Source organism: Phoenix dactylifera, chromosome 6, assembly GCF_009389715.1.
Source record: "Phoenix dactylifera cultivar Barhee BC4 chromosome 6, palm_55x_up_171113_PBpolish2nd_filt_p, whole genome shotgun sequence".
Classification (NCBI taxonomy): Eukaryota; Viridiplantae; Streptophyta; class Magnoliopsida; order Arecales; family Arecaceae; genus Phoenix; species Phoenix dactylifera.
This window is the reverse complement of record NC_052397.1, coordinates 15,749,454-15,764,130: the sequence shown is the minus strand read 5'-3', so window position 1 is coordinate 15,764,130 and position 14,677 is coordinate 15,749,454. Positions and strand designations below refer to the sequence as shown.

General features: G+C 40.3%; 2 protein-coding genes across 2 annotated transcripts; one reads left to right on the top strand and one right to left on the bottom strand.

The window, feature by feature from the left end:
• Positions 1–1,804: 1,804 nt before the first annotated feature.
• LOC120111101 (flavonol sulfotransferase-like) lies at positions 1,805–3,142 on the bottom strand. Its single transcript, XM_039127573.1, has one exon. It carries the CDS (start codon positions 3,068–3,070, stop codon positions 2,003–2,005), a length of 1,068 nt encoding a protein of 355 aa, XP_038983501.1. The 5' UTR covers positions 3,071–3,142; the 3' UTR covers positions 1,805–2,002.
• Positions 3,143–7,486: 4,344 nt separating this feature from the next.
• LOC103698193 (cytosolic sulfotransferase 12-like) lies at positions 7,487–8,806 on the top strand. Its single transcript, XM_039127572.1, has one exon. The coding sequence runs from the start codon at positions 7,535–7,537 to the stop codon at positions 8,648–8,650; it is 1,116 nt and encodes a 371-aa protein (XP_038983500.1). The 5' UTR covers positions 7,487–7,534; the 3' UTR covers positions 8,651–8,806.
• Positions 8,807–14,677: the final 5,871 nt, after the last annotated feature.

Below are 14,677 nucleotides of genomic sequence, written 5' to 3'. Positions count from 1 at the left end.
GATAAACTAGTAGATTAGATGAGGTCACAATTTAATCCTATTAAATAAGTCATGGGCAAGGCCTCTTGTGTGGTGCCGGACAGCTATTTCACGTTTTTATTTTTAACTTTTTTTTTGTTATCGTCATTCTTTGTTGGCTTTATAAGAGAAAAAAACACATCTCTGCTAGTCCCCTATCAACAACATCAACTACTGCCTGCTATTAATTTTGCAGGAAGTAATGGTACGGAACCCATGTGCGTGGGGAAGGGAAAAATCCTTTTTAATTTGAAGCCAGGGTTGGTATCCTTTGGATTAGTAGCACCTCACATGGTGTGTTTCTAGACGCACACAAAAAAAGACATGTTTTGGAGAGATCAATTTTCTTGATTTTCTTATTGTATTTTGTTTTACAATGCTAATATTTTGAGAATTTTATTTTTTAAAAAAATAAAAAAAAATCATACAATAGTTCTTTAATTAAAATAATACAACGATATCTCTTTAATTTTTTACCATTTGCACTTAAACACCAAAAATACTATTTTTTCAATTAAATCTTAAAATTTTGATTTTGATTGCAATATGATCCAGCTGCTTATCTCTATGATAATAGATAAAAAATTTCACCGATACCCTTGATAGCTGGATTATAAGAGAAGTTGTATTTTAGCGGAAATAAAAACTCAAGAGTATATTAGTAATTTCACAATTGCGTTAGAGCTCGGATGGAAGTTGGGCATATTGCAACCCATTCGAATTCGTTGGATCTAATTGAAAAAATTAGAATATTTGAGGTGTAAATATAAATCACGAAAAGTGGAAGAGGTACCTATATAATTTTTTCTAAAATAAAACACCTACCATCCTATCTACTGAGTAAGATACTTACATTTTCTATAAATAAAATCTCATATAAAAATCCCTAGAAAATTTCTCCCATAAAGAAAAATAAATCCCGAATGTAGATGAAAAGGTCGACTTTCTAAGGTTTCTTTATAATATTTCATTTCACCATTCCAATGATGTCTAGATTTTCAGATTTTCTTTGTCCACTAGCTACACTGCATATGCCCGTGTATTAAAACATTATATTTCACGAATTAGAAATGCTAAATAAGAGGAAACATGGAAACAACTATTTTAGATAATCATTTGCTAGTAAAACCAAAGCCGATTGACTGTATAAGTAAGCATTCAAACCCAAATCAACTGCAACTCCAATATTTTTCTGCAAAGAATAATTTGCAGGGGATCCAACAAAAAGAGTTTTGAGTAAATGAAGCTTTTAATTAGAAAAGATAAATTAGAAATTTTAATTGCGGTAGAAATTTTAAGAGATATCTTTTTCTGTAAGAGAAGTAGGGTAGAAGAATCTAGTTAGCTTGAAATTTATTTGGTAGCGTGCGCGAATTCTCTATTATTTTTCAAGCGTTTCTTCTGGATGTTGGAAATCAATAGAGTTTCCTCTTTCCTATCCGGTTAATAGATAAAGAGATTCCTACAGTCAAGATTTTTAATGCTTTTGCGATTCATAGTGGTAACAGAAATGCTGGACAAACAATAGTTGGGCTTCCTATCCAAGACCAGAAACTTCATCATCATTTAGGGAAGACGGCCATATTGGAAAGAGGGTATCATGGGCAGCAAAATTTCCATAATTTATTTAAATAATTATTTTTTTCACTATTTCAAATACATAGGCGAATCAGAGTAGGCTCGAAAGGGATTTGGTCCATTTAAGCCCCTATTCTAGCCCATTCACTGCAATATGACTCACTGTTATTTATATTTTAGCAATTATTCTAAAGAAAACAAATAAGTGTAGCATCAATAGCGTGAGACAGAAACATCACAAAGACACCTCGATGGTACAAGTAACAGACGGCTCTGGGGTCAACAAAGGTTGACAGCAAGAGCAGAGACAGAGACGCTATACGGGGGTTACAGGATTGCAGCAACTTCTTATGTAATCTCACACCAAACATCGAAAAAATAAAAAGAAGATCACAAACAACTTCGACTATGCTTGCGCTTGGACATCACAATTGGTGGCCGCGGTTTCCACATCCACACCATTGAGGGTAAGACCGGACCCCTCAAGCTTTTGCTCGGTGATGCGGTCCAACTTCCGCGCCATCTCCGGACTCATATGATTCCTCCAATCCCCTGCCCCTCCTTTCCGGAAGAGAGAATCATTGGTTTGGACGAAGTCGGGATGCAGTTTACCCGTCTTGTTGACCTCCAAGCTCTTCAGGTTGTCAAAGCTGCACAGCTGTATGACCTCCTCCACCACCCCTTCCTTCTCTTCCTCTGGAGAGAAGGGACACCCCATGAACTCGGCCAACCGCTTCACAATCCGCAGCGGATCCTCTAAGATCTCCTCGTACTTCAAGAACAGCACCTTCTCTGGCCTCCTCTGGCTCTCCTCCCAGTACTCGAGAACATGATCCCATATCGGCCCATAGGGGCAATTGCCCTCACAGAACATCTCGAAGGCCTTGGTAAATGGAATTGGCTCCATGGGTTGCGGCCTCATCCCATTATTGAAGTACCACCGGGAGACCAACACATCCTTGGGGTCCCGGCACACATATATGACCTTACAGTCTAAGCTCTTGATGGTGTGTGGTAGGATAGAGTATGGCAAGTGGGTATTGAGGATACGAGGGGATGGCATGGCTTCTATTTCTGAGGCTTGGCCTAAGGAGTAGGTTCTGTCCAGGAAAGGGACGCACTCGTGAGGATTTCGGCGAAGGAGAGGGTGGTGATCGAAAGGGTATTGGGCTCGTGTCATGGTGGCGTAGGCGAGGGCTTTGAGCCAGGTGGTGCCGGACTTTGGGTAGCTCAGCACCCAGAGGTCGTCGGGGCGAGCCTTGAAGTTTTGCTGCATGTCCATGATGCCGGGGAGAGCACGTTGGGGGATCCAAAAGCCTTGGTATTTTCGGGTGCAGATGGGTGCCCAGCCTTCCTCCAAGGGGAGGGTTGAGATGAGGTCGGTGTAGTTGGAAGGAGGTCTTGGATCCGCACCTTTTTTCCCTTGAGACTCCATTGGAGGGGGGCTGTTGCAAAGAGATGGTTGAGCAGCCATTGAAAAACGGATGCTATGTTATGCTCTCTAGCGGGTGTTTGTTTGCAGGGACTATGGTTCAACTTCTCCCGGAGTGGCCTAGTTATCCCCTAAATAGAATAGATATATGATAGTTCCTAGACTCTATCACAAGTGCATGGGTGGTGACAAATAAAATAGGACAAAAAAATATCATTTCCACAACAAGACGATTCAAGTATCAATTTATAAATTTTTTATATTATGTAGACAACCCCAAATTGATGTGATTAAGTACAATTTCTTAACCGAAAAATCAAATATGAAAGGTTTCTAGGGTTTGGATTTCATCAATTAAATTTTTTCAATGAATTTAAATCTGATTGTTAATATTCTGTTAATTACAATGACCGAATCCCTTTTTTTTTTAATGTGATATTCTCTTTCAAGATATAACACCTATACCTATATTAATCCTATATCTACTTTCGTTATCATATAGATTAATATAAATTTATTATGATATGTGAAATTCTTGAATGTAGGTCACAAGGGTATGCATTTATTTCTAAACTACACTGCCAATGTTTGATAAATTCATCAACTAATATTGAACTTTAACTTTCGTTATTTCAGTCAACATCTTAAGCATGCAATTCATGGCCAGTAAAATGCAAGAATGAAAACCGAAATTATCAAATTGTAATTAACAAAGGATATTGAATACAACCATACTCAATTTATATCAAAAATTCAATAACTACGTCCTAGCCCTAGGATAAGAAAACCAGCAAATCATAACTAATAAATCAATCCAATTATTTCTCAAACATAAATTTCGCATTCAACATCCTTAATAACAATTCAGCAAATAAAAAAAATATCAGAGAAAGGAAAAGAACTCTATATTTGCAAAAACCCTCCGTTCCGTTCTTGCTCCTGGAATTCCAGCTTTTTTTCTTCTTCTAGAATTCCTGGCTTTTCCTCCTCTCGAAATTCGAGATTTGTTCTTCTTCCTTATCTCCTTGCCACCCCCCTAGTATCTGCTGGCTCTCAGCTTCTCCCAACCGAATCTTCTTTTTTTTTTTGAATTTTAAAACAGATTTCCCCCATATCTACTGGCTGAAATGCGGAATTCTAGGCTGATTTTATTACTCGACTCCCAGCTAGATTTAGAGTACCAAAACGATACACTTTGGAGTTGGACCCTTCACGAAAGTTTTAGATCTCGTTCTCAGCTTTCCAACGCACCTAGGCTTGCATTATTCTGACGTCTAGAACTCCATGTATAAGCTGAAAGCCGAAACAGGGTCTGGACTGCAGTAAACTTCTGGACAGATTCGGGCTTCTCCGTTTCGGCTAAGTTTTGAACTTCAAAATGGCAGAACTGGGTTTTGTGCTCTTATAAAAGTTTTAAGCCTACGTCTTATCTTTCCAACAAGCCAAACAATACCTAAAACCGAGGTCTGTAGCTCCGGTTAGAACCCAAAAGTCGAATAGTATTCTGGTTTGACTAGACCAGCCCAACTAGGACTTGCTCTTTACGCCTAGCCCAAATTTTACCTTTTCACATCAGCCTAATTTCAACCTAATTCAATAATTAAACACCTGCAAAATATCAAAAATTTTTAAGAATTAAATAAATATAAAAAGTACTTAAATTCTAGATAAATGAGCTAAAAACATATCAAACATCCTAAAACAAAATAAGGAGGGCTAAAAAAAATGTGTGAAATAAATTTTCACATCAATGTACTAAGAGAGTGACATGTTCAAATTAAAAGGTACGGCACGAGGGGCCGGACCACGACATATTTAATAGGTTAACTTGTGAACTCGGCTGTGGCGCATTAAATTATTGTGCCTATGGAGGTATCTCTTGGAGTGATAAGACGGAGTCACGAGCGAGTGAAACAACTAGGATCTTCATTTCGTAAAATAGATATGATTAGAATTGAGTCTCGAAAGTTGGACCATCTCGTAGAGCAAAAGCTAAAGAGATCCGGTTTGTCCCCACTGGTCGTATACCCTGCTCATAACATTCAATTGCAATCTGTGTTGCATCTCAAGCGATTCATCTTTGGGAACTGTTTGCATGCTTAATCTTACATACATTATATTTTAGATATTGCAATTTTATGATTCTTTGTTGCTTGATATTGAAGTTTTACTCTTTTTCACTGTGGATGTATTTGGATGTACTCTAGAAAATTAAAATTACAGTATTGTATAATGTCTCATATTTTTTGAAATTACAAAATAGCATTTTGGGTTAGTTGGTTTCCGATGGTAATAGGAAATTCTACAAAATCTTTTATATGGTGAAATTAGAAAATCTTACTTAAAGTAAAAATTTCTATCTCTTATTTTCTCTTGAAATTTATTTTTGAGCTTCCTCTTTCTAGTGATAAAAAGGAAAAGTCTCAATTTTTTTAAAATTCTAAAACTTTTGAATTAAGGAGTAGATAAAATAATAATTTTAAAATTTATAATGTTTAGATATTATCTAAATTTTTTGGATTTTTTTTGGATGCTCGCCCTTCCGCTCATGACTTGTGAAGATAAGCAAAAAAAATGATTTATTTTTTTCAATTTATTAGGCTTTTCTCATTAAACATCTTTTTCGGGAGGACAGAATATTATTGTAACAAGTTGGTTTTACCTAATCCGGCTCTGCAATGCTTTTTTTTCTCCAATCCGAATTTTTTAGTCGTCTATCGAAATAACGTGTGATATAGGAACTTTGTATATTATTTATTTTGGAATGGTTGATGGCACTCTATCATTGTTCTGTCAAAAAAATAAAATAAAGAGAAAATATATAACAATAAGCACCAGTTGATTCATGCACATTGTAAGCTCAACAAGGACATGCCACCTTTCAAAAAAAAAAGTTAAAAAACAAAAAATGTTATAATGATGGATGGCAACTGGAGCAGTTCCATTATATAAAGGAAGGACAAGACAGCAATAGCAGGAAAAATGGTTGCTTAGCCCACCTTTTCTTTTTTTTTTGTTTTCTGGCCTTTTTTAATTCTTCGGTCTAGCCTCTCTCTTCTGCTGACGTTAGGAAGAGGTCAAATCCATCATTTTAATGAATTCAGCATGCATGGACTCGTTCAACTGGTTCCGATACGACCCTCGAAAATAAAAGACATTTCAAATCGGATATTTTTTTAATTGTTTCTGTTTCAATAATCAATATGCAATTCTAATGGAATTCCAAAATAATTTTTGTATCGGATCATTAGATGCAGTTTAGCGGAGATCGATCTGATGCGATCAAAAACAATTTTTTTTTCTAAGGATCAAAGAAATATAAGCCAAATCTGGGGAGGAAAAGGACGGTTTTGCCGGTCAGCAGTTGGAAAAGGTTGGTGGGAAGCAGTTGTGACGCTCGCTTGTAACTTATTCTGCACCAAAGAAAAAAACGTCTGTTTTATCACATGAAAATTTCCATCTCCGAATTTTCTCAAGATCAACTTCGACGAATCGGTCCTGAATGAAGGTGTGCGAGGTGGTACAGATTTTATGATACGGAGTCCGCACTCCAGAGTGGTGGCAGCAGGAGGCTGTCAGTTGTTCGGCACATCAGTTTCCGGGACAGAGCTACAAGCTGCCTGGGCAGGTCTTCGATGTGCGAGGCAGGTACTGCAGGCTGGCTCGATTGTCTTGGAGGGCGACTCGGCTACAGTTATCAGTTGGATCCAGGGAGGGCTGAGGGGTGAGGGCTCAGACCACCCCTTGGTTCGGGATATTGGGATGATGTGTGGGGTTGGGGTAGCCATTCAGGCCAAACATGTATTCAGAGAAGCTAATGGGGCAACCGACTGGATGGCTGCCTTCGCGGCTCATCATTCAGGGTACACCTTTTGAATGGGGAAGGGAGAGCTGCCACTGGCTCTCCGTGAGTTAGTGTTTTTTGACTTTATTGGGTATATTCGTACACGCACTGTATGAGAACCCGTTTTCAGCAAAAAAAAGAAAAAAAAAATATTGGTCACATCATGAACATGGCGACGGAATTATTTTGAACCGCTCCTCTAAGCAGTGTCAGTACTTTCCATCCTATGTCACAAAATAGTTAGCTTGAAATTTTTGAGGTAGCGATGCACGAATTCCCTATGATTTTTCAAGCATTTCGATGTTGAGAATCATAGAGCTTCCTTTTTCCTAGCTGGCTAATAGATAAAAGAGATTTCTATAATCAAGATTTTTAATACTTTTACGATTCATAATAGTAACAAAAATGCTGGTGCAAATAAATAAGGGGAAATTAATCACCCACCCTCTTTTAGACCACGCTATAACAAAAAGTCCCCGTTGACCGGTCTTAAAATTTTTCGTCCATTATCTCTATTAATTTCCCCTTTAATTTGAACATGTCACTCTCTTAGTATATCTATTATATTTAGGGGATAACTAGGCCACTCCGGGAGAACTAGAACCATAGTCCCTGCAAACAAACACCCGCTAGAGAGCATATAGCATAGCATCCTTTCTTCAATGGCCGCTCAACCATCCCTTTGCAACAGCCCCCCTCCAATGGAGTCTCAAGGAAAAAAAAGTGCGGATCCAAGACCTCCTTCCAACTACACCGACCTCATCTCAACCCTCCCCTTGGAGGAAGGCTGGGCACCCATCTGCACCCGAAAATATCAAGGCTTTTGGATCCCACAACGTGTTCTCCCCGGCATCATGGACATGCAACAAAACTTCAAGGCTCGCCCCGACGACCTCTGGGTGCTGAGCTACCCCAAGTCCGGCACCACCTGGCTCAAAGCCCTCACCTACGCCATCATGACACGAGCCCAATACCCTTTCGATCACCACCCTCTCCTTCGCCGAAATCCCCACGAGTGCGTCCCTTTCGTGGACAGAACCTACTCCAGAGGCCAAACCTCAGAAATAGAAGCCATGCCCTCCCCTCGTATCCTCAACACTCACTTGCCATACTCTCTCCTACCACACACCATCAAGAGCTTAGACTGTAAGGTCATATATGTGTGCCGGGACCCCAAGGATGTGTTGGTCTCCCGGTGGTACTTCAATAATGGGATGAGGCCGCAACCTATGGAGCCAATTCCATTTACCAAGGCCTTCGAGATGTTCTGTGAGGGCAATTGCCCCTACGGGCCGATATGTGAGCATGTTCTCGAGTACTGGGAGGAGAGCCAGAGGAGGCCAGAGAAGGTGCTGTTCTTGAAGTACGAGGAGATGTTAGAGGATCCGCTGCGGATTGTGAGGCGGTTGGCCGAGTTCATGGGGTGTCCCTTCTCTCCAGAGGAAGAGAAGGAAGGGGTGGTGGAGGAGGTCATAAAGCTGTGCAGCTTTGACAACCTGAAGAGCTTGGAGGTCAACAAGACGGGTAAACTGCATCCCGAATTCGTCCTAACCAAGGATTCTTTCTTCAGGAAAGGAGAGGCAGGAGATTGGAGGAATCATATGAGTCCGGAGATGGCGCGGAAGTTGGACCGCATCACCGAGCAAAAGCTTGAGGGGTCCGGTCTAACCCTCCATGGTGTGGATGTGGAAGCGGCGGCCACCAATGGTGATGTCCAAGCACAAGTCTTGTCGAAGTTGTTTGTGATCTTCTTTTTATTTTTCGGATGTTTAGAATGAAATTACGTAAGAAGTTTGCTGCAATCCTGTAACCCCCGCTTGTTGCAAGCTAGTCTTGGCTGTAGCGTCTCTGCCTCGGCTCTTGCAGTCAACCTTCGTTGGCCTGAGAGAGCGTCAATAGGGTGTAACTGCGAAAGACGTCTGTTACTTGTGTCATCGACGTGCCTTCGTGATGTTTTCGTCACATGCTATTAATGCTACATTTATTTGTTTTATTTAGAATAATTGCTAAAATATAAATAACAGTGAGTCATATTGCGGTGCCAGTGGATGGACTGGAATGGGCCAAATCCCATTCCAGCCGACTCTGATTCGCCTATGTATTTGAAAGAGTGTAAAAAATAATCATTTAAATAAATCATAAAAATTTCACTAAATAATCAAAAAGTTTCAAGTCTTGGATACGGAGCCCAACTATTGTTTGTCCAACATTACTGGTCCTTTATTTATTGGGGAAATTAATCACCGGTACATTTATTGACCGGTCTTTAACGTTTAATCCCTGTTGACTGGTTGTTTAACGATCAGTCCAGCCATATTTCAATACTTTATTATGAGACGAAAACGCCCCCTAAGAATATTAAAATGCCCCTGCCCCTTTTGATCTCCCATTCCCAAAAGAAGAAGAAGAAACAGGGGCATCCGCCACCGACCACGGCCCGTCCCCGCCCGAGCTCCCTCCCGCGGTCGCCACCGGCGCCGTCTCGCTCCCTACCGAGCCCCATCCCGCGGCCCCGCCACCTCCCGTGCCCCTTCCCTTCCTAATCTCCCGTTCTCAGAAGAAAAAGAAGAAGAAGAAGGCCCGGCCGCCGCCGACCATAGCTCGCCTCTGCCCGAGCTCCCTCCTGCGGCCGTCGCCGGCCCCTGCTCGCCCCCTCTCGCGGCCTCTTCCCTCCCGAGCCCCCTCCCATGGCCCGCCCCAGTCCGAGCTCCCTCCCACGGCCCCCGCCCGAGCTCCCTCCCGCGGCCGCCGTCGGCCCCGGCTCGCCGTCGACGGCGGCCCCGCCCCCTCCAACGGCCGACACGGCCCGGCCCCCTCCGGCGCCGCCGGCTCGCAGGAGGAGAAGAAAGAAGAAAGAAGAAGAAGGGAAGAAGAGAAGAAAAAGAAAAGAAAAAAAAGGAAAAGGAAAGAAAAAAAAGAAAAAAAAAGAAAAAAAATAAATAATTAAATAAATGCATAAATAAATAAATCAATAAATATAAATGAACAAATAAATAAATAAATAAATAAATAAATAAATAAATAAATAATATATTCTATAATAAAATAAAATAATTATAAATAAATAAATAAAGCCGCCACGGCCGGGCCCTCTCCTGCGGCCCCCTTCTGCGGCCGCCATGGCCGGGCCCTCTCCCCCGGCCTCCGGTGGCGCCGGCCTGCGGGAGGAGAAGAAAGAAGAAGAAAGGAAGAAGAGAAAAAAAAGAAAAAGAAGGGAAAAAAGGAAAGAGAAAGAAGAGAGGGAAAGAAAAAGAAAAAAGGAAAGAAAAAGAAGAAAAGGAAAGAAGAAGAAAAAAAAGGAAAGAAAAAGAAGAAAAGGAAAAAAAGAAAAAAAGAAAAGAAAAAGGAAGAAAAGGAAAGAAAAAGAAGAAAAAGGAAAGAAAGGAAAGAAAAAGAAGAAAAAGAAAAGAAAAAGAAGAAAAGGAAAAAAAGAAAAAAAGAAAAGAAAAAAAGAAGAAGAAAAAGGAAAGAAAAAGAAGAGAAGGAAAGAAAAAGAAAAAGAAAAAAAAAAAAAGAAAAAAGAAAAGAAAAGAAAAGAAAAAAAGAAGAAAAGGAAAGAAAAAGAAGATTCATGTATGTGCAGAGAATACTTAATTGTGTACAGAGAACATTTAACTGTGTGCATCACACAGTTAAGTGTTCTCTGTACACAATTAAGTCTTCTCTGCACACACTTAACTGTGTGATGCGTAGAACACTTAACTGTGTGCAGAGAAAATTTAAATGTGTGCATATAAGACTTAATTGTGTATAGAGAATATTTAACTTAACTGTGTGATGTATAGAATACTTAACTGTGTTGAGAGAAGATTTAAGTGTGTGCACAGAATACTTAATTGTGTGTAGAGAAGGAAAGAAAAAGAAAAATAAAAGAAAAAAAAGAAGGAAAGAAAAAGAAAAAAAGAAGAAAAAGGAAAGAAAAAGAGGAAAAAGGAAAGAAAAAGAAAAAAAGAAAAGAAAAAGAAGAAAAGGAAAAAAGAAAAAAAGAAAAGAAAAGAAAAAAATTGTCGATTAACTGTGTGCAAAAAGCAGAAAACTGTGTGCAAAAAGCACAAAACTGTGTTCGGGGGTAAATTTAGTGTGTGCCAACGTTAATTAAGTATGTTTCCAGGTTACATGCTCTAGGCTTACAACAATAAGTGTGTGCAAATGACACATATCTGTGTGCAGTAAACAATAAATTGTGTGCACAGAGCAGAATGCTGAATTTAACTGTGTGCACATGGCACATATCTGTGTGCAGTAATCGATAAACTGTGTGCAAAAAGCAGAAAACTGTGTGCAAAAAGCATAAAACTGTGTTCGGGAAATTGTGTGCATGGAGCAGAATGCTTAACTTAACTGTGTGCACATGGCACATATCTGTGTGCAGTAGTCGATTAACTGTGTGCAAAAAGCAGAAAACTGTGTGCAAAAAGCACAAAACTGTGTTCGGGGGTAAATTTAGTGTGTGCCAACGTTAATTAAGTATGTTTCCAGGTTAATTGAGTTTGTGCCATGCTCTAGGCTTACAACAATAAGTGTGTGCAAATGACACATATCTGTGTGCAGTAAACAATAAATTGTGTGCACAGAGCAGAATGCTTAACTTAACTGTGTGCACATGGCACATATCTCTGTGCAGTAATCGATAAACTGTGTGCAAAAAGCAGAAAACTGTGCAAAAAGCATAAAACTGTGTTCGGGTAATTGTGTGCACAGAGCAGAATGCTTAACTTAACTGTGTGCACATGGCACATATCTGTGTGCAGTAGTCGATTAACTGTGTGCAAAAAGCAGAAAACTGTGTGCAAAAAGCACAAAACTGTGTTCGGGGGTAAATTTAGTGTGTGCCAACGTTAATTAAGTATGTTCGGGGGTAAATTTAGTGTGTGCCAACGTTAATTAAGTATGTTTCCAGGTTAACTGAGTTTGTGCCATGCTCTAGGCTTACAACAATAAGTGTGTGCAAATGACACATATCTGTGTGCAGTAAACAATAAATTGTGTGCACAGAGCAGAATGCTGAACTTAACTGAGTTTTCTGCTTTTTGTAGAAATAATCCTTTTCTTCTTTTTCTTTTCTTTTTCTTCTTTCTTTCCTTTTTCTTCTTTTTCTTTCATTTTCTTCCTTTTTCTTTTCTTTTTTTTCTTTTCTTTCTTTTTCTTCTTTTTCTTTCTTTTTTTCTTCTTCTTTCCTTTTCTTCTTTTTCTTTCCTTTTTTTCTTTTTCTTTCCCTCTCTTCTTTTTCTTTCCTTTTCTTCTGTTTTTTTTTTCTTTTCTTTTCTTTTTTTTTTCTTCTTTTCTTTTTTCTTTTCCTTTCCTTTTCTTCTTTTTTCTTTTTCTTTCCTTTTCTTCCTTTTTCTTTATTTATTTATTTATTTATAATTATTTTATTTTATTAGAATATATTATTTATTTATTTATTTTATTTATTTGTTTATTTATATTTATTGATTTATTTATTTATGCATTTATTTAATTATTTAATTTTTTTCTTTTTTTTCTTTCTTTTTCTTTCCTTTTCTTTTTTTTTTCTTTTTCTTCTCTTCTTCCCTTCTTCTTCTTTCTTCTTTCTTCTCCTCCTGCGAGCCGGCGGCGCCGGAGGGGGCCGGGCCGTGGCGGCCGTTGGAGGGGGCGGGGCCGCCGTCGACGGCGAGCCGGGGCCGACGGCGGCCGCGGGAGGGAGCTCGGGCGGGGGCCGTGGGAGGGGGCGAGGCCGCAGGAGGGGGCTAGGGAGGGGGCGAGCAGGGGCCGGCCGCGGCCGCAGGAGGGAGCTCGGGCGGAGGCGCGCCATGGTCGGCGGCGGCCGGGCCTTCTTCTTCTTCTTTTTCTGCTGAGATCGAATGATTAGGAGGGGAAGGGGCACGGGAGGTGGCGGAGCCGCGGGATGGGGCTCGGTAGGAAGCGAGACGGCGCCGGTGGCAGCCACGGGAGGGAGCTCGGGCGGGGATGGGCCGTGGTCGGTGGCGGCTGCCCCTGTTTCTTCTTCTTCTTCTGGGAATGGGAGATCAAAAGGGGTAGGGGCATTTTCGGTATTTTTTGAAAAAACAAAAAGGGCTGAAGGACCGGGAATTAAACTTAATAGAGATAATGGACGAAAAATTTTAAGACCGGTCAACGGGGACTTTTTGTTATAGCGTGGTCTAAAAGAGGGTGGGTGATTAATTTCCCCCAAATTAAAAGGTACAGCACGAGGGGCCGGACCACGATGTGCCAATGGGGAGGGAGTCCCGAGCGAGTGGAACAACTAGGAACTTCATTTCGTAAAATAGATATGATTAGAATTGATTTTAAGGTCTTTTAACATTTTCTTCAGCTTTCTCGGGTGCTCCTTGCGAACTTCTAGGATGTTGTTCGGGTTATCTATCTTGCCTTGGGCTTTCTATTTTTTTACTTTTTTATTTATATCTATTTTTTGTTCTAAATTATTTTGTGAGTATTCGTAAAATGTGTGTTTTATTCTACATTGGCTGGATAGGTCTTAAATACTCATATAAGATCAAAAAAATTTAAATAATACTTTTTGACGAGCCGTTTTTTTTATGAATTTTTACATTGTGACAAATAATATCAGAGCAAACCCAGACCATGGCTCATATGGGTTAGGAGACACTGCAGCATGGGTCTATTTGAGCTGACCATGAGCAGATCATGATGTTTGAGCTTGGATTTGTGGTTTTTGTAAATAAATTTGAAATATTTGTCTAGTGAGGATGTAAGGACTTAAAAATCGAAAAAGCATGTGAGGATCATATGAGTATGTATTTAGTCTCATATCGGCTATATATTGGATAGATTTTGGGTACTTATAAAGAGCCATAGAATCTATATATTATCATCTAGCTAGCCTTTTTGGGTGAGGTCCTAGGTTGTTATATATTTTCTCTCTTAATTTTGTACCCCTAAGCTAAAGACATTTTCAACGGGTGGTGAAACGACAAAGTATTTAAGCAAGATATATAGCACACATTTGGTTTGCAACCGTAATCAGAATTAAAATCAAAATCTGAATGAATTGGAATGAGAATCAGAATGGTTATATCCCTTGAAGCTTTTGGTTCGTGACGGAAATCGGAATCAGAATGAAATTTGAATACTAGGAGAGGGTAGGGATTGGATTTTAAGAGATTGAGACATTTCTATTCTTATCTAAAATCGGAATAGGAATGGGACTCACCCCAACTAAACAATTAGAAGCCATGCCTTCCCCAAGGTTCCTCCAAACCCACTTGTGTTACACCATGCAACCAGGCTCGGTCCACGGCTCAAGTTGCCAAATTGTGTGCCTATGTCGGGATCCAAAGGACGTGCTAGCTCCTGGTGGCACTTCAACAGCAAGATGATATTGGCGATGGCGAACCCGGTTCCATTTGCAAAGGTCTTTGAGTTGTTCTGCAAAGGTGCTTTTCTGTTTGGAGCGGTATGCGACCACGCTCTCGAGTACTAGGAGGAGAGCTTGAGGAGGCCTGAGAAGGTGTTGTTCTTGAAGTATGAGGATATGATGGAAAAGCCAGCGGCGAACGTGAAGAGGTTGGTGGAGTTCTTAATTGGGGTGTCCCTTCTCCCCCGAGGAGAAGAGAATGAAGGGGTGGTGGAGGAAATTATAAGGTCCTGTAGCTTTCAGAAGCTGAGCAAACTGGAGGCGACGAAGGCTGAATTAGGCTAGAATCACCTTACTGTGACCCCTCAAACATTTGCAACATTCTTCAGAAAAGAAGAGGTGGGAGATTGAAGGAATCATATGATCAGTTTGGAGATGGCTCGAAAGTTGGACCATCTCATAGAGCAAAAGCTAAAGGGATCCGGTTTGACCCTTGGACGTG

What these genes read in the sequence shown, in the direction of transcription:
- LOC120111101 (XM_039127573.1), bottom strand. Translation starts at nt 3,070, where the DNA reads ATGGCTGCTCAACCATCTCTTTGCAACAGCCCCCCTCCAATGGAGTCT.
- LOC103698193 (XM_039127572.1), top strand. Translation starts at nt 7,535, where the DNA reads ATGGCCGCTCAACCATCCCTTTGCAACAGCCCCCCTCCAATGGAGTCT.